The 23,933-nt window shown below is 31.7% G+C and overlaps 2 protein-coding genes across 2 annotated transcripts; one reads left to right on the top strand and one right to left on the bottom strand.

Moving 5' to 3' along the window:
- Positions 1-5,715: 5,715 nt before the first annotated feature.
- Positions 5,716-8,545, bottom strand: LOC108564751. Its single transcript, XM_017923864.1, has 6 exons — positions 8,378-8,545; positions 7,938-8,164; positions 7,718-7,856; positions 7,478-7,666; positions 5,998-6,212; positions 5,716-5,944 (listed from the first exon to the last, which is right to left on the bottom strand). Exons 1-6 carry the CDS (start codon positions 8,501-8,503, stop codon positions 5,794-5,796), a joined length of 1,047 nt encoding a protein of 348 aa, XP_017779353.1. The 5' UTR covers positions 8,504-8,545; the 3' UTR covers positions 5,716-5,793.
- Positions 8,546-12,076: 3,531 nt separating this feature from the next.
- Positions 12,077-12,828, top strand: LOC108564752 (E3 ubiquitin-protein ligase MIB2-like). The gene is made up of 2 exons (XM_017923865.1): positions 12,077-12,148; positions 12,266-12,828. The coding sequence occupies exon 2, from the start codon at positions 12,347-12,349 to the stop codon at positions 12,764-12,766; it is 420 nt and encodes a 139-aa protein (XP_017779354.1). The 5' UTR covers positions 12,077-12,148; positions 12,266-12,346; the 3' UTR covers positions 12,767-12,828.
- Positions 12,829-23,933: the final 11,105 nt, after the last annotated feature.

Raw genomic sequence — 23,933 nt, 5'->3', positions numbered from 1 at the left:
TTGTAATTCTATATTAAATCTATACAACATAAATGATTTTAATGTATAGAAAAAAAGTCTCATTTACAAATAATTATATTTTTTTCAATAAAATGCTTGTAAAAATAATTTACGCTAATTTCAACATATTCGAATCAAAACACAATAGTCTGCAGGTGCAGCTTCGTGACAATTCGCGATGTTTCGCATTTCCGAACGATTATTTAAACAATTGCCTAATTTTTATTGCTTCCTTATCGAGTGTGCAAAACAACGAACTATCATTGTCATGGCCCTAATACGAATTGTTTGAACGTGACGCAGACGAATCGCATTTCGCAAATGTTTTATCACTTTCATTTACATAAAAATTTATTAAATATTAAAAACAACGCGAAAACGTTGAAAACTTTTGCCCAATGTGCAAAATGTTTTGTCACTTTTCATTGAAATAAAAATTGATTTAACAAGTATTTAATTTAATTTTAATAATCTTCAAATATACTCATTATTTTTACAAAAATTTCCTAAAATTGATCGAATATTACTTGGCAAGTTACAAGTAAAACTCATATATGTTTTATAAGAAATTGCATCAATCAATCAAATCAATGAAAACATTTATTTTTTGAGACTACTTCCACAAGTACTTCTATAAGTTACTTGGCAAATATTGTTTAGTATATAATTATTTCAATTTAAACATGGAATGAAATGCATTATTTACATATACATTTTTCCACAATTGTATGAATTTGTAATAATTAACGCTTCATGCGAATATAAAAATATGTTTAACGTTTGAGATACGCAGTTGCAGTTGCAGCTGTAGCTGATTTTTCGTGACGATTCGCGACTATTCGCATTGCCGAACGATTGTTTAAACAATGCAGGTGTTCACACTGCACTCTTTTCATGCCCAAATATGGATTTATTTATACGTACGCACCTGCAGCTGTGATGATTCATCGAGACGCAGGTGTGTGCAAAGTTTTATCGTCAAATTTCTATGAAGCTCGCAAATATAGAATTTTAATAATCCGTAAATACAAGAAATTATTTATAATTACTAAACTATTTTCTTAAAGTTTACTATTTTTACTATGCAGAAATCGCATTTTTCATATTAAACTTAAACTTAGCTTCCCTTTAAGTATTCACATTGTTGTTTCGTTTCGTGTTCATATGAATTTGAAGCAAGGATTTTACAATTCAATTTGATTTGTTTAATTTTGTCAGTTTTTTTTGAACTAATTTATTTGTGAGTCAAAAGTCTAAAAAGACATAAAGTAATGAAATTTACAAATTTTTAATATTATAATAAGTTTATAAGCTATTATATGTCTATATAATATATGGAAAGCTGATTAGTTTGGATACATGTGAGCTAATTATACATTGGCCAGCAATCAATAATCACAGTTTGATCTTGCTATAAACCGTTTATAACGAGCAATTAAATTCGATAAGGATACGTTTTATAATACTATATGATATTACATAAACACTATTTATTAGAATAATGCCTTGTGTGATAGATTTTAATTACTGCAATCGTTTGTAATCAATTTAATTCTGCATGAAAGAATAGCAAGTGTAATTGAACGAAGCATCGGTGCGTGTCGCTCGCTATATGTATGTGCAGGCAGTTGCACTATAGAGTCCGTCCGTCCGTCCGTACCTCCATACATCGTTCAAATTTTCACTCAGAAATTGGAAATTGGAATAGCCGCAATAACAGAAATGTTCACTACATTTTTGTTTGTTTGTTTGTTTGTTTGTTTCTCTTCATCTCCCTCGCTCTCTCTCACATACACTCACAACCACACACACGTAATCGCAAACCAAAAATAAAACTGACTGAAAAATACAAAACAAAAGCAGAAAGTAAAATAAAACACACTCGAATGTAGTCAAACTTGAGCGGCCTTCGATGAGCAAAGTGCCATGGTTGGATGAACGTGGGTCAGCCGCCAATTGTATTTTGTCACTCATGTATGAGCAATCCGAACACATTCATATATACACATATTGAGAAGAGTATTCGATTGGTGATGGTGCACGTTTCTATATATCCAGGTGTGTGTGTATACATTCTACATTCGAATTGCGAATGGAATTTTGAACGTTTGCTGCGTTTGTTGTGTCCAATGCAGCAGCAGTAGCCGCAGCCGCACCGACTGTCGGAATCGGCGAACTTTGCTGCTCCATCGCTGATTAATTCGATTTGTTATTCCGTGTTTTGTAGCTAAACTAAAAACAACCGAATTATGAATTTAATGTACGAGGCGCGCAGCGTATAACCGAACTGATAAAATAACGAAGTTACTCGATAATTGAATTAATAGTGAACTAAACGTTGAGGCTTCACTCAATTAATGGGAAACTACACGGCTCTTATTAATAAGCAAGCACATGTTTGCATTAGCTTTTAGAAGCATCTCACTCCTCCACCCCTTAGTGCAGATAAAAAAAAAGACACCCTCAACGTTTCCTATGGAAATTTTGAGCGAATATGCTTTTACATTGAGACGCTTTTATACAAGAAAAACAATGACAATTCTTCTTTGTTGTTGTATTTTTGAAGTTGTAAAGTGAACAATAACATATGAAGAAAATTTAGATTTCACTGATGATTTATATATTTGGAATTTTATATTATTTGTAAAACAGACATAGTTTGGGTAATCGTTTTCGTCAATATCCCGGACAGTTTGAAACCGCACTAATCGAGAATATATGTACTATTGTTTAGAATTCAATATAGAATTTGTACAAGTGAGATATATTTTGTGCAAATAACGTACATAGAAATTGATTATTACACTACATTATTTGATGTCGAAAATGTATAGTATCACTTTGGCAAATCAATTTGCGTTACAATTAGTAAAACTGCGTACCGAGATTGAATTTTCCTATAATTAACCCTGCGTTCATTTTCCAAATTTGCTTTCAGTCCTTTACCCTTTAGAAAGAGGGTATCTGTAGCACATGCTGTTAGCAACCAAGTATTATTATTGGAAACATCAGTAATCTTATCATCATCACAAATACTCCCCACTTTATCATTACGTGCAGTGCATGATGCTCACTCTCTCTCTCCATTCAATTTACAATTGAATTTCGCTTTGTCACAAAGCAAAACTTGTTATTGTGCAAAGTGAACGTTGTCATTTCATTAATGTCTTGTTTAGGTATTATGGCTTATTGATTTTCTCCGAATTAGTAGGCCTTAACTAGATTTCTATCTACAAGCAAATAATATCATAATTCTCTTATATTTCTATAAATTGTATAATTGTAATAAATTTTAATGTAATAAAATTAGGATTTGCGGATTCTCTCAAACAGTTAAACGATTACGATTACGAAAGTGTAGGTGGATAAGTAACAAGAGTAATGTTATAATTAGGAGGAGAGGTAAGACGTATTATCCACGTAGATCATTTTCCCGCGTGGCCCATTTTATAATTCTATACTTCATCGGATTGCAGCCGGAATTCCAACCGGAATTACGTATTCAAATTGCGTCGCGGCGCGTCAACAATGCGAAATCAGCGATGATAATTGCTTTTTCCTTTTACTGCCCCAATTATCCAAATATGACGACTCTTTTGGAACCGATTTATAACTGCACGCATTCACATTTATGTTATTAATTTTTCCATTTCAATATGTGAAAAATCACTCTCAAAATAAAAAAAAAACAGACTGCAAAACCGGACTAGGCGAGTACTTTAAACCGTATAATAATCAATTGTACAATTATAAACTCTATACAACAGTTTGTATTGAAATTTTCAAACCGGACTATAGTGAATCCGGACTGATCGAAGCCGCTGTACAACATTCCCAATTTTTTTTATTATATATTTCATAGTTATTTGTAGAATTATAAATTAATATCTAAAAGTTACAATTATTGCAGTATTAGATTTTCTATTTCATCAATAATACAATAGTAATATTTAGTGTGTTTTTTTTTGGAAATTATAATTTATTAATTCACTCGAGAACATTGATGAATTATCATTATTTTATTCACTTCCTTTTGTTTAAAAAAAAATAAATATAAATGCTTTCAGACAAAAGGAATTACGGTGGATTAAAAAGAGTGCTGATGGATTATGTGTCGAGTGGGAATAATTCTTTTTATGCGTACAATCCATTAAGTAATGTTTGATTCAGATATAAATCCCACGAGGGAAACAATAATTTTTACACATTTCTTATTTTTTTTGCTGGCAAATAATTGGGTAACTAGTAACCTGTTGAGAATTCATTGTTTGAGTATACGAAATTCACTTAGCAAAAAAAACTTTCATCTGAATACTTAAGGAATATTGAAATTGTTACAGCAAATACACAAAAAAAAATGTGTTTTGTAATAATGGAACAAATACACCGTTTCTTGGTGTGTGTTGAATCTGCGGGTCTGCAGATTGAATTAACTTGTTAATTTGCTCGGTTGATTCCGTGTACGAAATTTAAATACGTTTGGACGTGCCGTTGCGCCGAAGTTAATGCGGAAATGAATACATAAAAACGGAAGTTAAAAGTTTTTGTGTACGAGTTTTGCAATTCATATTTAATTCACCGTATGTGACACAAGTGAAACTTTGCTCTCGCCGAGTTGGCTACCTTAACATACACAATTTACCGTTTTTCCACATTTACATATTATTCACCTTTGATTATTCTCAAGTATATTATACGAATAGTTCTGTTGTTGCCTTGAATGGGAACCAAATTTATATTTACATAAACTTTTTAATTACACTTTGAGCTGCATTATATAATTAATTATATATATTTTTTAATTCAATGTATTCATATTTTTCTTTTGAAACTTTAGATATTTATTATTAGCCATACAATTTATTGATAATTATAAAATAATTATTGTTTATCGGTATTTAATTATATATTTTGTAGATTGTTATATTTCGTTCTCCTCGCATGTTGCATTTTCACTCTCAAAGTAGTTTAGTTCTAGAATCACAGTTGTAGTTAGTCCACACATCTTACATCAGCTATATATTGAGATCATAATACATCGTAAATAGAATTATTTAATTTTAAGAACATTTACGTGTTTCCATCCCAAATTTTATTGAATACATTCGAGTGTTTTTATTGTAATATTATACTTGATACAACATAAATAATAATAAAAAAACTGATGCAGGTGAAAGTTTAGTATCGATTATCTTTTAGCTTGATTATATTCAGAATATATATTAAGAATATACGTATAAGTTTTGTCTAAAAAGTTAAGCAAATTTGTGTACTTTTTAGGTTCCACAAAAGATGTCGGAAGAATTTCAAAAATACAATGCAGTGAAAAAAGAAAACTAGAATGTCCAATAAGAAGCTACAAATAGTGATAGATATGGAACGGAGAAAACAGAGGAAATCATATTTTATAAATAATTTACAATTTCCAAAGTTTTATACTATGAGAATAAAACTTTGGTTAGTACTGTTAAAGTTCATTAATTCTTAAGGTAGTTTATAAATTATATAATTAAATATACCAAATACTTTTACTCTGTTTACCTATATTTACTTAATATGAACATTGGAGATCTTTAATTTAAGTTTACTAGTTATTCTAAATTTACCTGATTCATGGCTAGTTAGTTAGTTCTTTGCGAAATAATCTTTATACAGTATAATTTAATAATGAATTTTGTAATTTATGAAAAGAAATGAAATTCAGACTAAAATGTAAATAGGATTTAAGGAACGGATATTAAATGAATTTTGATTTATTTCAATTTAGTTATTGTTAGAATTTTTGTGTTGGATTTATATTGTGAATCCCGCTTCCGAATGGTAAGAAGCAGACCTGTGCTCTCTAATCTCATACACTTTATCCAAAAGGCCGGCTTGAACCAAGTAATCCGGTGGCTGGATTTCCGGATGCTCAAGTAACCAATTACAATAGCCCAGCGTTGATCTAAATTTAATTCGAAATAGAAAATAACATCAACGCGTTTTGTTTACTCTCACCTCAGATTTTCTATTCCTTCCCATACTGTCGCCATTGTGGCTATCCTTTCTGGGACGCGCGTGTTTTGCAGCCACTTCACCGCGATGTTGTCCTTTTGTGGTGCCGATCTCATTTCAGGTGGTAACATTGTTCCGAACGCGAACATATCTTCCTGCTTTTTAACCGAACTAAAGTCTCTGTACAATTGATTGTACAGTTTCGATGTATAGGACGCCTACAAACACAAGTCATTATTTATAGAAAACAATGGAATTCATCGATATTCATAATGTAAATGTACATAATGTAGAGTCAACTCAAGTATATAATTTAATTAAAAAAAAAAAAAGAAGTTATCCTTCGTCAGTTGAAGAGAAACAGTTTTGCAGATCATTAATATACCACGAAAACACTCGATTCAGGACAAAGAACAAGCTTTATTAAATTTAATCAATATGCAATTCTGAACATTAAAGATAATGTCTTGCAAAGTATATTAAAATGATAAAGCTTTTGTCACAAGTTCTTTTGTTGAGAAAAATAAACTTCGATTTTTAGTAGATTGTCTTTTTTCTTACAAAAGCAGTCGCAAATCGAATCGGCGTAAAATGAACCCATATTTACAGTGAGGTAACTATAGGGTTTAGTTAGTTATAGTAAGTGTAAAATCAGCAATTAATAAGCCTTATTTCGCATCGGCCTTATTGTGAATCGGCGTAAATCGAACCTGTAACTATATATAAATAAATAGAACGTAACTGTTAAAAAGCGGCTATTGACCATAGATCTTTCCGACGTTATTAAAGTTCAAGATTTCTTCAAGATAATTTGTCGAGAATTATGTAACATTTGTACAATAACAACATACAGCAATAATTAATAAAATGTATTTAATATTGAAGTATCAGAAACATATTTCTAATAAATATGTTTGATATAAATGTTCTTCTTATAACAGTTTAAATCTTAGATGAAATTTAATATTGAATTTTATATTTCGTTTGCAAAAGAAGGAAATGATTGAACTAGCTTAGCTCACTGTTAGGATAGATGGCGTATCGTTACGTAGCATTGATTGCAGCAGGACGATCGCTGCAGGATGCGAAGAGCTTTTCATGAATGTTGTCCTAGTAACTGCTCGATAGATGGCAGACTCAGTATCATATTCAATATGTTAAATTCAAATATTAAAAAGTATACTGTAATGACTGATTTAACTGGTGTCTAGGAAGTATGATACTCTTAATGTAGCTCTGGATGCAGTTACTAATTTTTAAACTGGTGCACTTTTCCAGTCTTTTCCAATTTCAAATTTGTCTGAGGAGTACGTCAAATTCAAATACCGATTCCTGAATAATTTAAACAAATGTTATAAGTATTCGAATTATCCTCATAAAATCGCAATAAAGTTTATGGATAAATTATAATATGATTGTATGTTATATGTTTGAAACTTTCGGTCAGAAGGAATGTTTATTGTCAATTCCAAAATTCACTTACCTCTGGCATGTTTCTTGCATTAGCGACAGCTTTGGAGACGGCATTTAGCTCTTTAATTCGGACACAGAGAGAGTCGGCTGCATGGGCATTGAAACCGATCTCAAACAAACTGAGTATAACGGGTACGTCCAGGATAGTGGATTCATCGCCACCTAAGCCCTTCAGCCATTCCACGAACTCCGAGGCGATCTACAAAGTCTCTCAGTACAGCGTGAATGCACAAATTAAATGATGATGTACAGCCAGAGTTAACGCCTCGCACTTCTCGTTCAGATTCATCCCGTGGAAAGTGCGTGGCGGAATCGGCCTCCATCTGGCAGCAGTCGTTTCAGGGACCGTAAGGAATCGTATGTACATGTTGGATCCCAGAGCGGCGTAGCTGAAAGCAATTCGTCAGGGCTCGTCGCTTATGGATTTTGAAACGGGGATGAGGATGAGGATGAGGATGGTTAAATCGTACCTCTTGGGGCCAGTCAAAGTTTTGCGGAAATTGATTTGCGGATCGTGCTCTTTCTGAATCGCCACGTCCAGCATGACACTTCGACGCATTATTGTCTCGAGGGACGAGGATGCGTTCAACATCGACTGATCCTCCTGGTTCTTATCGCATCCCAATATATTAATTACCTTCTTCAAGATATTCTCTGGGAACACATCCTGCAGGTGTTCGATGCGACGGTGCAACGGCTGCAAATGCCACAACATTAATTAAAATAAACAGACGGACTTGTTGAAACTACTTTGAATTGTGCAAGAAAACAATTTCAGTTCGAAACTCTATCGTAAATAAATACCGCCAACGTTCTGTGGAAAATATTGTTTCAATAATTGCGTGCATTTGATAATTGGCGTAAATAAATAAATCAAACTTTGATTTAACAATAATGCATTTATACTCACAATAGCAACGTCGCTCTCTAAACATTCAAACACGTAATTCCAAAATGATTTCGAACTGTGATCCTCCACCTTCATGTTTGGTACGATTCTCGAACATTTCTTATATGTCTTTTTACTCTTCTCCATTTTTCTGCTTGATTCTACTCCTGAAAGTGGAAGAAGGACTCACTGTTTTATCAATATTAAATGTCAAATTGATTACCTAGCAACAACAGTTTGCCAACTAAAGGAAATAATATAAGTAAAAAAAACAACATTAAGATCTAAAATAATATGAAAATTTAGTATAAAGGCATAATACAACTTAAATAGCCTTAAATAAACATGATTACTAGAAGAGACTTTACAATCTAATGTTTAAGCTCAAATGCACTAGTTGACGAAAATATTGATAATTACTTTGACTATTTAGATTAATTTTAAAACCAAACGTTAATGATAACGGAAATATCTTGAAATTTTATAATTATTTAATAATTTTTATACATGGATAACTGAGATTAATTTTTACAACCAAAGATATTATGATTTTTAATTCATGTGAATTCCATTGGCTGTTCTTTGCAAATAGCTAATAACCATGGTAACATTATCTAGTTAAGGACATGTGGAATTAAGCATTAAGTTTATTTAGTAATAAAAAAATGCGTATATATATGTTAAATTTGATAATTCTTATGTTAAGAGAAGAAAATAAATATGTTAAAAGATATATGAAATTGTTTAATTTCACGTGTGGTTAGAGTGGAATAAATCAAAATGTGGGTTGCTGCTTGCATAAGATTGGGACATGTAAATGATTAAAATGAAATACGACTGTTCGAAAACATAGTTTATCACGTGCAAATAATAAGACATCGCCGCAACAGGAATTGCTAGATATACAAAAGAAATGCTCGCGGATTTGCGATGTGCCATTTAAAGTAATATTTCTTATATTTCACGCTTGTCAGGGCTAAACCAATTTTCGCGAATTTCTCCCTTCTCCCTTTTGTAGCGAGCAGCCGAGAAAAATGATGGAAAATATTTCCGAATATTTAAATGTGTTGAATATTCAGTCGCGCCCTCTCCACGAATTATTTATACTTTCAATGTACAAAAAAAAAACATGTATTTGTCAAGATATTTCTGTTATTTGTCAAAAAAAATAATAATTTTGATTTATATTCATCTTATGAAAATGTTGTTGGAATGAAAGAGATTTTCTTAACATGATTCACATGATTTCGTAATTTATAAGTATAATAAGTAGATTGAGATATTTAAATACACGAATATGGGTTTTCAATTTCACATAATGCATTTATTTTGAATATAATTAAATTTAATAATAATAATTATTGCGTTATGCAGCCGCCTGTGAAGACACGTTTCAATATAATAAATAACCAATGAATTCAAAACTTAATTAAATGAACGTATTAATAATTAATTAATTATTTACCTAATTAAACTATTGCTTATTACGAATAGTAAATTATAAATATTTCTGCTGTAATTTACACTTTTATTATACACTTTAATTTTGTAAATTAATGTACAAATTCAATTCAGTTAAAGCAGTAAAAAGAATCAGATAAATCCATTTAAATGCGTAGTTTTTAGCAGTGTTTCCCAAATTTATTTGATATATCTACATACATTGGGAATCACTGGTAAATGTTATATAATAGTTCAATTATAAACTTATTCATGAAATATTTACTGTTTTTTTTGTGTGTTTGTCTTCTATGTTTATTTAAAAATTTGATTATTATATTGTAATTTAAAATAACTAGTTTTCTAGTTAAGTTATTGCAACTTTTAAATATAAATATTTTGGTTAAGACCTTATAAATTTAATTTTTATTTGTTATTACAAATCTTTTATACATTTTATGTAAATGGATAACTGAGATTAATTTTTACTTATGACTTTTAATCCATGTGAATTCCATTGTCTGTTCTTTGCAAAGAGGTAATAACCATGGTAACATTATCTAGTTAAGGATTAGGAATGCTCGAAAGGACATGTGGTATTAAGTATAGTTTATTTAGTACTAAAAAAATGCGTATATATGTTAAATTTGATAAATTATATATGTTAAATTATAAACATTTCTGCTATAATTTACACTTTCATTATACACTTTAATATTATAAATTAATGTACAAATTCAATACATTTAAAGCAGTAAAAAGAATCAGATAAATCCATTTATATTTACAGCAAATGCGTAGTTTATAGCAGTGTTTCCCAAAGTTATTTGACATATCTACATACATTGGGAATCACTGGTAAATGTTATATAATAGTTCAATTATAAACTTATTCATGAAATATTTACTGATGTATAATATTTTTTTTGTGATTTTGTCTTCTATGTTTACTTAAAAATTTGATTATTATATTGTAATTGAAAATAACTAGTTTTCTACTTGAATTACAAGTATTTAAATAAAATCAATTCTCGGTTACTTTTTAAATGTAAATAGTTTGTTAAGACCTTATAAATTTAATTTTTATTTGTTATCACAACATATTAACAAGTTTATGTAATATTTTACTATACTACTGCGTAATATTTAGGTTGTTTTTTGGAATAGTGAAGAGTTTGCAAGAGTTTAGTACAAAATTACAATTATGAATGAAATTAAGTTATGTAAATGTAATTAGTTGGAATATTCAGAAATTATTTTAATATTCCAGTATAGAATTGTATGTAGCGTTTTACTCTGATATTATAATGTATTGATGAAATGCCTGAGGAAATATACCCAGAATATTTGCAATACGCGCAATATCAACAGATTAATGCGATGCAGGCAATAATGTAAGCGAAACAGATCAATTTCGGAAACTGAATCGTTTGTAAATGATTTATCCGTCTAGCTCTAGATAAATGGAAATAAAAGAATCTGTCGGGAGGATCGCCGGTTCGCTTAACAAAAAAAAAAAAGAAAGAATCTATTATCTAAGCCGAATAATTTATTTGGAAGCTGATATAAATAATAAAGCGGAAAATCGCAGAGAAAACGAATCCAACTAGAGTGCGGACCCAACCGTACGTACGTACGTACTACGTTCTGAACATAACAGCAATCGTCATCATCATGTATTTCCCCCGATTCGGGTCCATCCTTCCGGAACATATAGAGAGGAGGCTATTCGATCTGGCAGACTGCTGCGTGCTACAACTACTACTACTTTCTATGCTGCACATCTGAATTGTAATATTATTTATCATCGAATACCGATGGAGTAAGTCGTATCTTCGGGCTTAAAGAGAACAACGTCTGCTGTCGCGACTTTAGCCGCTGGAATTTTCAAACATATTTATTTAAAATTAAAAACGAATATACCCTCAGCCCCATCCGGATATTTGCAATATCAGGACGACCTTTTCGTAAATGAAATTCTTTCAGTCGTAAGCGCACATCGAAATAAAAATTATATATGAAATTAATCACAGCTCGGTTATCTGCGGAATGTATTAACGTTATATACAATTTTAAAATTAATTCATTTTATTTAACTTCTATACATCCATGCTATTCCATGACCATGTATAGTACGGCTTCGATGGATTTAGTATAGTACGCTTTGACGAATTCGGAACAAACTAAATAGATTAAAATAAAAAGAAATTTTAAAAAATTGTACATATTTTCGTTTATAGATAAATGATCAGTTTTTTGTTTGTTTTTATACAGTTAAGTCTCTTCTAAGATCCTCACACCAATTGAAAAGTCTGTCTGCCATATTACTTAGAAAAACTTAATATTTTTCAGGTAATATTATTTCATATTTTGTTTATCTAATATAGGACAAGAACAACAATTTTTATTAGTTGTTATGAATGTATTTAAATCACTTTTTAATTATTTGTATTTTGTTTTCATGACCAGGTAAAAAAATGGTTAATGAGTGTACATCAAAGTAGTGTCGTCCTTCGTGCAGTGAACGTATATCAGAATTACTAGTCGAGGATGAGTTCAAAAGAAGCTGATTCGAATATGGACACTTTCGTCGATAACTTTGAGATGTTAAAAACATGTTCGAACTGCCATAAATCGGCTGAAGAGAATGTTACTTATATGCCCTGCACACATAAGTTGACATGTTTCAGTTGTTCAGCGAACATCAAGAAGTGTTACAAATGCAGAGCGGACATAGAATCACGCGTGACTCCGGATGGACAAGTATTCAAGGTCACGGCCACTGGTAACGGTGGCATTGAAGCCTTCTTGCAGAGGTTCAATGACAGTTTACGATGCAATATCTGTAAGAATAGCACCGCTGATGTTGCGTTCATTTGCAGTCATAAAGCATGCTCCATGTGCTCTCCAAAACTCACCAAATGCCATGTTTGCAAACAAGATATTTTCCTTAAAATTAAAATGTTCTAATGTACTCATAATATACTCATTTATTTTGGATGCAATAAAGAAATAATTGATTTTGATCAATAGTTATTTAGATTGATCTCTTCTGCTACATTATTGTATTGAGAAAAATACAATAATAATGATTGTTTGCTCAACGTAATAAGTATATGTCACTAGTTTGTGAATGTTTTTGTAAATATGTATTTCGTTTTCATATTATAGTCATATAACTTTTAGAATTGCAGTATTTGAATTAACAGATGAACCAGTTAGTCGAATAATGTTTCTAGTTTTAATTATTTGTCGTAGCAGTGGAATTATATAGATATTTTTTTTTTGTATAAAATTTAATAAGAAACAAGATTATATTAATATCAGGGACAAACATTAGGATATGAAAGTTTTGTATTATAGCAGGAGGCAGTCCGTTTTAAATCGTTCCGGAGTGAGCACAGAGCTGTGCAGAGCTCGGTATAATCATCAAATTGTAATCAGAAGCGGCCTTAAATCACAGCGAGACTTTGAACATCTGTCGCACGAATGGGGCGCGCTTTTCAACCGGACTCGCCTAGGCTGAGGAGACAATATCCTCCAGCTTGCCTAATTCGCCAGAAGGCAGAGATTATCCTATCTAACATTAAAATACATAAGCAGAAAATATTATAAATTAAACACTTCATGACTTTCTGCCTCTCATATTTATGTTATGTTATTTCATAAAAAAATACGTTCATACGTTGATATGGCTTTAATATAATTACTTATTGTATTTATATTTAGTTTGATTTAAACGGAGATATTTTCTTAGTAAGTAAATTTTAAAACTGTTTCGATTATTATTGAATTGTGTGTTTTCCGTTTCGTGAAGACACACATCAATTATTCAAGGCGTCAAGAGTGACCTAAACAGGTGAAACTCAGAATTGGGTAATTTTCAGAAGCAATTTGGGGAACCGGAGGGGTCGCCTAATGACATCTCATTTAAATTCTATAAATTTTTATCCCTTAATCACATCTCCCGAAACCCTTAGAAACTCTCAGTTTCTACAACACTAAGGCTAAGTCATTAATATTTTGCGAAAATAAATAATTTTATGTTTAATTTTGACTGATTTTTTTGCCATTTATTTTGCCATCACATTCTGAATGGTGTTTTGTGAGGGAAATGATGTAATGTTCACAAAGCTAAACTACAAAGTAATGTCATTATTGTACATCGATTTACAGTCATCGGGCAAAATCTAATCAATCACTGAGATATTTTAATGTGAGTAGTGCAGGAAATTAAAGGATAAAAATATCGACTGACATAAAGAGGTTTCGTTGGTCGTAGGAAATGGACTTTCTGGGCGAATGTGCCAAGGAATGCTCTTATTAGAAATGCGCGTCTACCATAAAAAATGTTGTGACCCAAAACTCGCAAAATCGATCGAAACTTGACAATATTACATTCTGCATTCATTGTAGTATTTCCTCTTTGCGGATCTAATATATATATAGATCATTTATGTTACTCATTATTCCTATTACATATGATTATTTAAAATCAACAAGAAACGTACATTTATCCTTATTTGGACACGAATAGAGTGCTTTTCGCACACTTGATAAGAGTGTAATAAAAATTAGGCGATTGTTTTCAAATTCACTGCAGTTAACGAATCAAAAACGTAAGAAAAGTGATTTTCATTAAATAACAATTTGTGAACAATATAATTGATCGATCAATCAATTAACCACGATATGTATCGACGAAACGATGATAGAAAGTAAAAAAAAACCATCTTTACAATCATAATCACTGATGTTGCGTAAGCGATCGTGTTTAAACTATTTCATAAAGTATTAACACTATAATTGTATAAATAATTTAGACAGTTTATAATATTACTGACTACTACAATACATTTTTTTTAACAAAAGTGATTTTGGATGAACAAAAATCATGTCTATATATAATTTAAGTTACGTTACACAAGATACATTTCGTATATGATGCTGGAAAATGTGATTCATAGTATTTAGTTACAGAAAGGCACTGCACTCGTGCTGCATTGTAGAATTATTAGTGCTGTATTATATAATGTGTTGTCCTCGCAGTTATTTCCTTTTGTCGTGTGTGTGTGTGTACATTTTTTTTTTTCGATTATTCTTGCATATTATTATTTTTTTACACAAGACGGATTCTTTCTTTGTGTTTGTTTTTTTTTAATAGAAAAAATAACTGCAGAGTCCTTTTGATGTTTACGCCGGAGCTTTTGGCGCTCGTTAGTGGCTCCCAACTGGCCGGCTTTGTCTGCCGATGACTGTGTGCACTTTTGCCTACAATACCTAACGTGTACGGCAATCATGATTCTTGCGTGCTTTGATTCCTCTGCAAGAAACTGCACATACACATACCCTCACCCTATACAGCTCAGAGAGCGCGCACAAAATGCACGTTATATAAACACACACCCCCCATTCGCATGCTCAAAGAGGACGGATTTTAATAATAAACTTTAAATACAGGTAGACAAACTAGTACAAAGAGTATTTTTAATATCAGAAGAATTTCTGATATAAATTACGAACTTGTTGAAGGGCGGTTGGGTAGAATGCAAATTCGTCTATAAAGCCAATAATTGTATAACAACATCGAACGTCGTTTAAATATTTGTTTGATATTCGTTTTATTCTTTTCATCTATTTATTTAATATAAATCTATTGAAATTATACTATACAGAAAGATATACTACAAAACATTTTATTTCATTCAATTTCATAATAATCTATGAAATAATAGTTTTATTTTCTTAGAAGTTTTTCATGTTTTGGATATCAACAGCACATTTGTAGTCTGTCTGCTATTAGCCATATGCTTACCTTTATATTTAATAGCATCTCCAAATGACACAAACTGCAATAAAGGGCTTAGTACATTACATATTTTTTGGAAGAACAAACTTCCTAACACGGTCTTGTGATTATATGTTTTGCTGTATAATCAAAAATTGCAAAGGATAAACGTGTTACATTCAATGCTGTAATAATTACATGTTCATACAAAAATAATATTAATGAAACAAGACGTTAATTGCTGTGCGAAGGTGAGCGTTAATATTACTTAGAAATTTCAATAAAAAAAGTCTATTCTTAAGTTGTATTACAGAAATCCCCTCGGTAACCTGGAACAACCATAGTGATCTATGAAATAATAGTTTTATTTTCTTAGAGTTTTTCATGTTTTGGATATCAATAGCACATTTCTAGTCTGTCTGCTATTAGCCATATACTTACCTTTATATTTAATGGCATCTACAAATGACACAAACTGCATATAAAGGGCTTAGTACATTACATATTTTTTGGAAGAACAAACTTCCTAACACGGTCTTGTGATTATATGTTTTACTGTATAATCAAAAATTGCAAAGGATAAACGTGTTACATTCAATGCTGTAATAATTACATGTTCATACAAAAATAATATTAATGAAACAAGATGTTAACTGGTGTGCGAAGATGAGCGTTAATATTACTTAGAAATTTCAATAAAAAAAGTCTATTCTTAAGTTGTATTATAGAAATCCCCTCGGTAACCTGGAACAACCATAGTGATTTATGAAATAATAGTTTTATTTTCTTAGAGTTTTTCATGTTTTGGATATCAACAGCACATTTCTAGTCTGTCTGCTATTAGCCATATACTTACCTTTATATTTAATAGCATCTTCAAATGACACAAACAGTGTTTGCCGTATTTAGTAGAGAGGTATTGTCTCGGGGGGTTTATTTGCTATCCCCAGATATCGTGTGTAGTCATATAGTAATCCCTTCTCTAAACGTTACCAGTGTGCCTCCAGCCGATTCATGATTATTGTGACCATGTTTGTGCGTTGTCCTGTTGCTCCAGATATTATTCGTTGACAGGAGCGATGTTCGATTCCCATTTGGCTGAAGGCAGAGCTGATTTTGTCACCTGTTATGCTGATTTGTATTTGTTAATTACTGAATACGATTATTGGACACGTTTCAGTTCAATTGCTTCTTTATAAATATTTCATAATTATCTTCAACAAGTCCTTTTTATTCGATTATATTTCTGTCCTGTAAATATTAACAATAAGCTTGCATGAAAAGTGTTATATACAAAAATATGTATGTATTTATCGTAATCCTAATAATTGATGAATGTTTATTGTAATTTAGTAGTTTAAAAATACACGAATTTGTATCACATATATGCACTTCATTTAGTTTATTTAAATGTATTGTTTTCATAGCGTTGTAGTAGTCAGCATATATTGTTTGTAAACAATTTCAATTTTATAATGAATTTGGAAAAACGAAACTTACGCAAAATTGTTTTTGTATGTTGTGTATTTTTGTACACTAAATTCAATAAGAGTGTTTGGAAAAAGGTAGAGACTACCAACCAGTCAATCCGATGTCCCTTTAGAGGAAAATAAAAAAAGGAAAACGAAGCAGCATTATGGCAACCGATCCGGAAACCAATAACGGTATCCGTAAAACGGGCTGGAAGGAAAGGACGAGGCCGAGGCGGTTGTTGCCGTGTGTGCAGGAGAGAGACGAGGTTAGCTTAAGAACGACTGCGTAGCATCTGTGCAGATTCCCAATAATGTGTGCAGCGGTCGGGCGAAATTATATTAAAATACCTGCACAGTCTGCCCTCAGGTGTATTTGGCCGCGGCATGCCTGCTTTATGTTCGATGCGAAATCGATACCCATAGATAGGTCGCGACGGATGATGGACCTGCAACGCCACTAATTTCGAAAACCCTTCCACAACCACCACCCACAACACACGCACACACAACTACACACCTATCTATCTACCTACAATCACATACAGGCATGCTCAAACACGCGCACACAAATACTGAAATGAATGGATATATTGTTTTTGCTTCATGACATCTCGCCGTATAAACTCACCCGCACCAACGGGCAACGGGCATCATTTAGTATAATGGCCATTCGAACTTTTTTTTTTTTACATACGACCATATAAATCAAGCCGCGCTCACTCATTCCTCATTGTCGAGGATTGTACGTCGAAAAAATAAATGGACATTCCATAATTACATAAAAATGTCATTCTTCTCGTGATACAAACAAATTGGGATTATATGTTTCGCTCTTTAATCAAGAATTGTAAAGGATAAACGTGTTACATTCAATGCTGTTATATCTACATCGAATATTTCAACATTTTAGAGTTTCTAAAGGATTTACTAAAATTAAATTAATTCATGATTAGTACTGTAATGCTACCAATCACCGTAATTGTGATCAAATCGTAAGGGACCTAATCATGGAAATTTCATGAGGCAGCGGAAAAGCGGAAACACTGAGAGCTGCTCTAGATGCATCAAAGACCTCGACGAGCAAACAACCATCAGCGAGGTGGAAAACGCACTGAGAGCCGCAGCAGGGACGGAAATCTGCGTCAAAAACATAAGACCTGCACAGGGGAGGAAGCAAACAGCGACAGCCGAAATTCCATAAGTCACTGGGAAAAGGCTCATAAAAAGTGGTCGCACAAGGATCGGCCTGGTCTCCTGCAGAGACGTAGTCCTTCTCCCAAATGTTGCTCAGGCACAGACAGAACAAGGCACTGTCTGAGATGCAGCAAGGACGGCCACAAGGCCAAGGACTGTCAAGCCCTGCAGATAAAGTGATTAGTACATTACAAACAAACTTCCTAACACCGTCTTGTAATTATATGTTTCGCTGTATAATCAAGAATTGCAAAGTATAAACGTGTTACATTCAATGTGATCTGAACTCGAAAACAATGAGCTGTGAACGATGTTATAATTGCATTATCCTAGAAATATATTGATTTTAAAATGAAAGCATGCACGAAGCTAATTATTGCTTTTATAATCTCAGATACAGATTGTTTATTTATTATTAATGTAACTGTAACATTCACGTTATATAAATATTTATATTTCCTGTTGAAATAAATTTAGATTATTTTATAAAATTAATTGAAACGTTTCTTAATTCGTTCTTGATTATAGTTAAATTCGTTATATTGAAGCAAATAAATTTTGCATAATTTGTTTTTGAGTATCAGGTTACATCAAAATTTATTTAATTTCAATATATGTAAAATAATCTCTTTAGTAATGAAGAACAAGTAGAAACTGCCTTAGTTTAATAATATTGTAGGTAGGTAAAATTATAAATTCAAAAGAAAATTTGTTTAGGCCTCATTTTGTGTAAAAACTGGAATAAAAGCTCAAAAACATATTTTTTGGAAGAACAAACTTCCTAACACGGTCTTGTTATGTATGTTTCGCTGTATAATCAAGAATTGCAAAGGATAAACGTGTTACTTTCAATGCTGTAATAATTACATTTTCATACAATAATAATATTAATGATGTTATCTGCTGTGCAAAGGTGAGCGTTAATATTACTTAGAAATTTCAATAAAAAAGTCTATTCTTAAGTTGTATTACAGAAATCCCCTAGGTAACCTGTAACAACCAATCGCTTTTTAGCCTCTTAATGTCAAGTGTTTTGGAGTGCATGGGAAAAGAACTTGACAAACTTATAACGAGTTATAACTGTATCGAAAACCAATAAACTCATTCATATTAAATACAGTAATATAAGTTCATATATTGAGCGGAAAAACTTAGGTCGATAGCTCTTTGATTACAATTTTGACTAATAAATATTATTATTATAAGTTAGTGTGTGCAAATACACTTGATCTTTATTCATTATTAGTTAAATATTTTATGTGTCTAGAATATTAAATGGATTTCCTCTATATTACAATCTAATTTAGATGAGTTATTGTCAATTTATGAAAGGAAATAATGTGATTTAAATTTCGCCAAAATAGCAGTAAGTGTGTGTAGTGTGGTGTGGTATGTATGTACGAGAGGCGACGCTCTCTTCTTATCATGGTGAAACACAGTTTCCACCCAAGTTGAAGTTGGACCGTGAATCTTAGGCTTGTCTTATAACACGCTGGCTTTTAGTTACGTCGCCGTTGTAATACTATGTTAGTGCGTACTTGGCACGTTATGCCGTATGATTAGACAGATTTATTCGAAGGATTTCCGAGTCATATCAAAGGCAGTTTGAAGAGACTGGCTTATGCAGGGAGCGGGCGACATACTGTCTTTAATGAGATTCCACGTAGAGCGGCGCAGTGTCGGCCCTACGCAAATTTATAGAAATTCCAACGTGGGACAGTAGAGACAGTAGAGGGTGGGTTGTTTGGATAGTCGGAGGAAAAATTAAAACAGTAACAGGTTAAATGCACAAAGAGGAGAATTAACATAGCGAACCGTTTTGTATGCGCTCCGTCCATCCCCTATTTCCCTATTTTACAAGTCCGCGAATGCAATAACACGTCAAGTTACCAGTTTCCATATTTACATCTAAACAGATATATTAACATGGTCATGAATAACAAGTAAGTTAAGTCCGAGTGCGGTTCTCCGATGCAGAATATCAGCGTTAGGGACTGAACTTCGCATCATTGACTAATAATAATGGCGGACTGCATCCGACACTAAACTTTATACTAGAAAGCTCCTCTCCGCATTCTCTCCACTTATCATTTTAACTTCAGATGGGATCATGATTCGCATTTATTACGAAAGCTTCCAAATTTTACGAATTCCCAATCAATAACTACATTTCATTCAAATTATCATGTAAAACATGATAAAAAAAAACAAGACAATCATGTAGTCTTTGTAGACATACAGCAAGTGTGATTAACCAAGAATCTATTATCAATTAGTAATGAAATAGATATTATCTTAATTTTTACTATTAATTATTATTATGTAGAGATTTCTTTATTTAATGTGTTAATAGTGTCTGTATTTTTTTAAATTATTTGTAGTAAATTTAAAATGTTCGTGGCGATATCTTTGTTATATAAAAAATATATAGTTTTAGAATATTTAATAATTATTAAATATATCTCTGTACGAAATTTCAGTTAAAATTAACACTGAAGTAGAATGTTTAGTGATCATTTGTGCAGAAAAGTTGAGAATGGAGAAGTTGGTTTTGCGGCGTACCTCGTATATTCAGCCACAATCTCTTACAACGCGAGTTTCAGAACGAATTTATAATTTCGAAGATTTTATTAATACAAAATCCTAAATTACTATCATTTCTTAAATCTGTTGTTTTAATTAACACCAACTGGAATATATATTCAATTTATTAGTGTAATACTACTACATAATGTAATTAATATTTATCAATTTCTTTATTTACATTTACTGTATTTTATATAATAACTAGGTAATGCATGGAATAAATACTGTCGCCGAGTCGCCTGCTATGAGTTGTAGAAATTGGAAAAAAAAGTGAATAGGATTTACCAAAAAAATGGATTTTCGTTAATAACTCGAAAACTAATAAACATTTTTATGATTTTATTGCATAATCACTTGCACGCAAGCGTTATGTAACTTTTTATGTAACAAAAGTTACGTAATGTTCGTTACGTAATAGTAAACGAAGTTTTTTTTTAAGATTTTTTTAGTTTTTCCTGAATTTCTCGATAACCCCTTAAGATAATTACATCATCGACCACTCGTATGAAAGTTGAATATCTCACCTTTCCAAATAATATACTTATATCTTCGTCCTGTCATCGAGTCGCCTGCTATGAGGTGTAGAAATTAGAATTAGATGTTAGGTTAGGTTAGGTAAGAGGTCAGTTTTTCGTGAATTTCTTAAGATAATTACATCATCGACCACTCATGTGAAAGCACGTTCCAATATTTATTTAAAACACATATCAAATGTGAAATGATCAAATGTGTTGTCTTTTTTAACTCCATCGAACTTGAAAATAACGAATTGTTAAAACTTTCCAAGTACATACTTAAAATCTTACCCGTTCAGCACTTACAGTAAATTAAGTTTACGGTATTTTTATTTGCTCTTCACTGCCTAATTTATTAAGACTATTAAAAGAAATTTAAGGTGCGGTATTTGGGATATCGAAACGAAGATTCTTTTTGTTTTTTACTACGTTTTACTGTAGATTAAATATCATGTTAATATGATGTTTTCATAATAATTAATTCAATATAGATCAATTAGGTAATTGTGATATTAATCAGAAGGCAGAAAGACCCAAAGTAATGAATAACTTTAGCTGTGTTGTTATGTATAATATGGAAGGATAATAGAACAAATAAGAAATTTGTATTTTCATGTACACTTTAATTTCTCGTAGAAATTAAGGAAAGATAATCTTCACAGAAGAATGTAAAATATGTATGTGTAATAATATCTTTGGGTCGACCATCTATCTAACTGTATAGCTTCATTCCGGTCCGCACACTGACTGCATCCCTCTCCTATGAGTACGCAAATTGAAGTATAAATGCATTACGGGACGGAAATTGTGAAATTCGAATGCATCGCGCCGATTTCCGACCGGTCACATGGCAGCATTCGTCATTGGTCCACGAAATAAAAAGCAATTAATATTTTATGAAAGCTATTTTAACAATGTTAAAATTCAATATGAACATACTCATAGACCTGTAAAATCATCATCATCCTGTTTCCCGTCCTGCTCCCACACACTATGTAGATATATATATCGGATATATATACATATTGTTATCTGAACTCGAAAACAATGAGCTGTGAACGATGTTATAATTGCATTATCCTAGAAATATATTGATTTTAAAATGAAAGCATGCACGAAACTAATTATTGCTTTTATAATTTCAGATACAGATTGTTTATTTATTATTAATGTAACTGTAACATTCACATTATATAAATATTTATATTTCCTGTTGAACCAAATTTAGATTATTTTATAAAATTAATTGAAACGTTTCTTAATTCGTTCTTGATTATAGTTGAATTCGTTATATTGAAGCAAATAAATTTTGCATAATTTGTTTTTGAGTATCAGGTTACATCAAAATTTATTTAATTTCAATATATGTAAAATAATCTCTTCAGTAATGAAGAACAAGTAGAAACTGCCTTAGTTTAATAATATTGTAGTTAGGAAAAATTATAAATTCAAAATAAAAATTAAATTTGTTTAGGCTTCATAAAAGTTCAAAAACTTTACAAATAATTTTGATTTATACAATTTTGGGTTAAATTTAGTGTTGTGCTGCCTTATTACTTCATAGTTTAATCGAAAGTAGTAACATAATCATTCTATATTCAGTTATTATGTTTAGTTATTAAGATCCAAGTTTTATTTTACTTTCATTCTCTAAAAAATCTGTGGGAAAATGTCTGTGTTGTGATGGTGATTTATAAAGGAAAATGTAATTTTCATTTGAGTCATTTAGAGCTTGTTTCGTTATTAAGCTATAAACATATTTAATATTCACTTAAAAACTAGTAGGCAGCAAAAGGGAACATCTGCTGTGCTCATCGTTGTGCAATGGAATACGCTTTACGTTCACGCTTCATAACGTGAACATGCCTAGTAGGAATTCGAGTATATTCGATTTCATAATTAGATGAAGTTTTGCACTTGAAATAAAAATAATTAGCTCGAAGTGGAGAGAGACAGCTTGGTGTCCTGTTTCGATTTCGTAATCGTAATGGGAACGGGATATTGATTTAGAACGGTGCATATATTGGGCACAGTAAATTTTAATTTGATGAGAGTTTAAATCGCAAAAGTTGGAGGGTGAAACCGAGGTGGCGGTAGTGGTGATGGTGTTGGTGGTGGTAGTAGTAGTGAAATTGCATTCTTTGCGTCACGGATGATTTGTGCTTTCCCGCTTTTAATGGGATAAAATGCTAAAGAGGAAAACTGTTGAAGAAAGATCGCTTTCGCTTTACAGCCAATTAGATCCGCAACAGAGGCAGGCGTGCGACTCAGTCAAATAAATTCAATAATGCCTCTTTCATCCTAAATTTAAATTGAGTCGGTGTGGTGTGTGTGTTTTTGTGTGTTATTTTTTGGAATTACGGTGGTTTTAAGGGAGGATTTCCGCGGGAGGGCGAGCACCGTCTTCAAGTTCATATCTCGACTCCAACACACTTTCGCAAAAAGCCAACAAAAATATATACTTAGACGCGCGCTGCACACACGCGATGAGCTTGTTATAGAGGAATTATATAAGACCCCCCCCAAAAAATCCTCTGATGTACGACCGCAGAAATAACACTTAGATATTTTCACTCACATAT

Source organism: Nicrophorus vespilloides, unplaced genomic scaffold (genome assembly GCF_001412225.1).
Source record: "Nicrophorus vespilloides isolate i.1.1-1 unplaced genomic scaffold, Nicve_v1.0, whole genome shotgun sequence".
In the NCBI taxonomy this organism is placed as follows: domain Eukaryota; kingdom Metazoa; phylum Arthropoda; class Insecta; order Coleoptera; family Silphidae; genus Nicrophorus; species Nicrophorus vespilloides.
The sequence above is the reverse complement of the archived record's forward strand: the minus strand, read 5'-3'. Positions and strand labels throughout refer to the sequence as shown.

Coding starts and splice junctions, on each gene's coding strand:
- LOC108564752 (XM_017923865.1), top strand. CDS start 12,347: ATGAGTTCAAAAGAAGCTGATTCGAATATGGACACTTTCGTCGATAAC.
- LOC108564751 (XM_017923864.1), bottom strand. CDS start 8,503: ATGGAGAAGAGTAAAAAGACATATAAGAAATGTTCGAGAATCGTACCA. Junction 8,165..8,377: donor TAGAGAGCGACGTTGCTATT/GTGAGTATAAAT, acceptor TGGCATTTGCAG/CCGTTGCACCGTCGCATCGA. Junction 6,213..7,477: donor ATGCAAGAAACATGCCAGAG/GTAAGTGAATTT, acceptor TTGTGTTTGTAG/GCGTCCTATACATCGAAACT.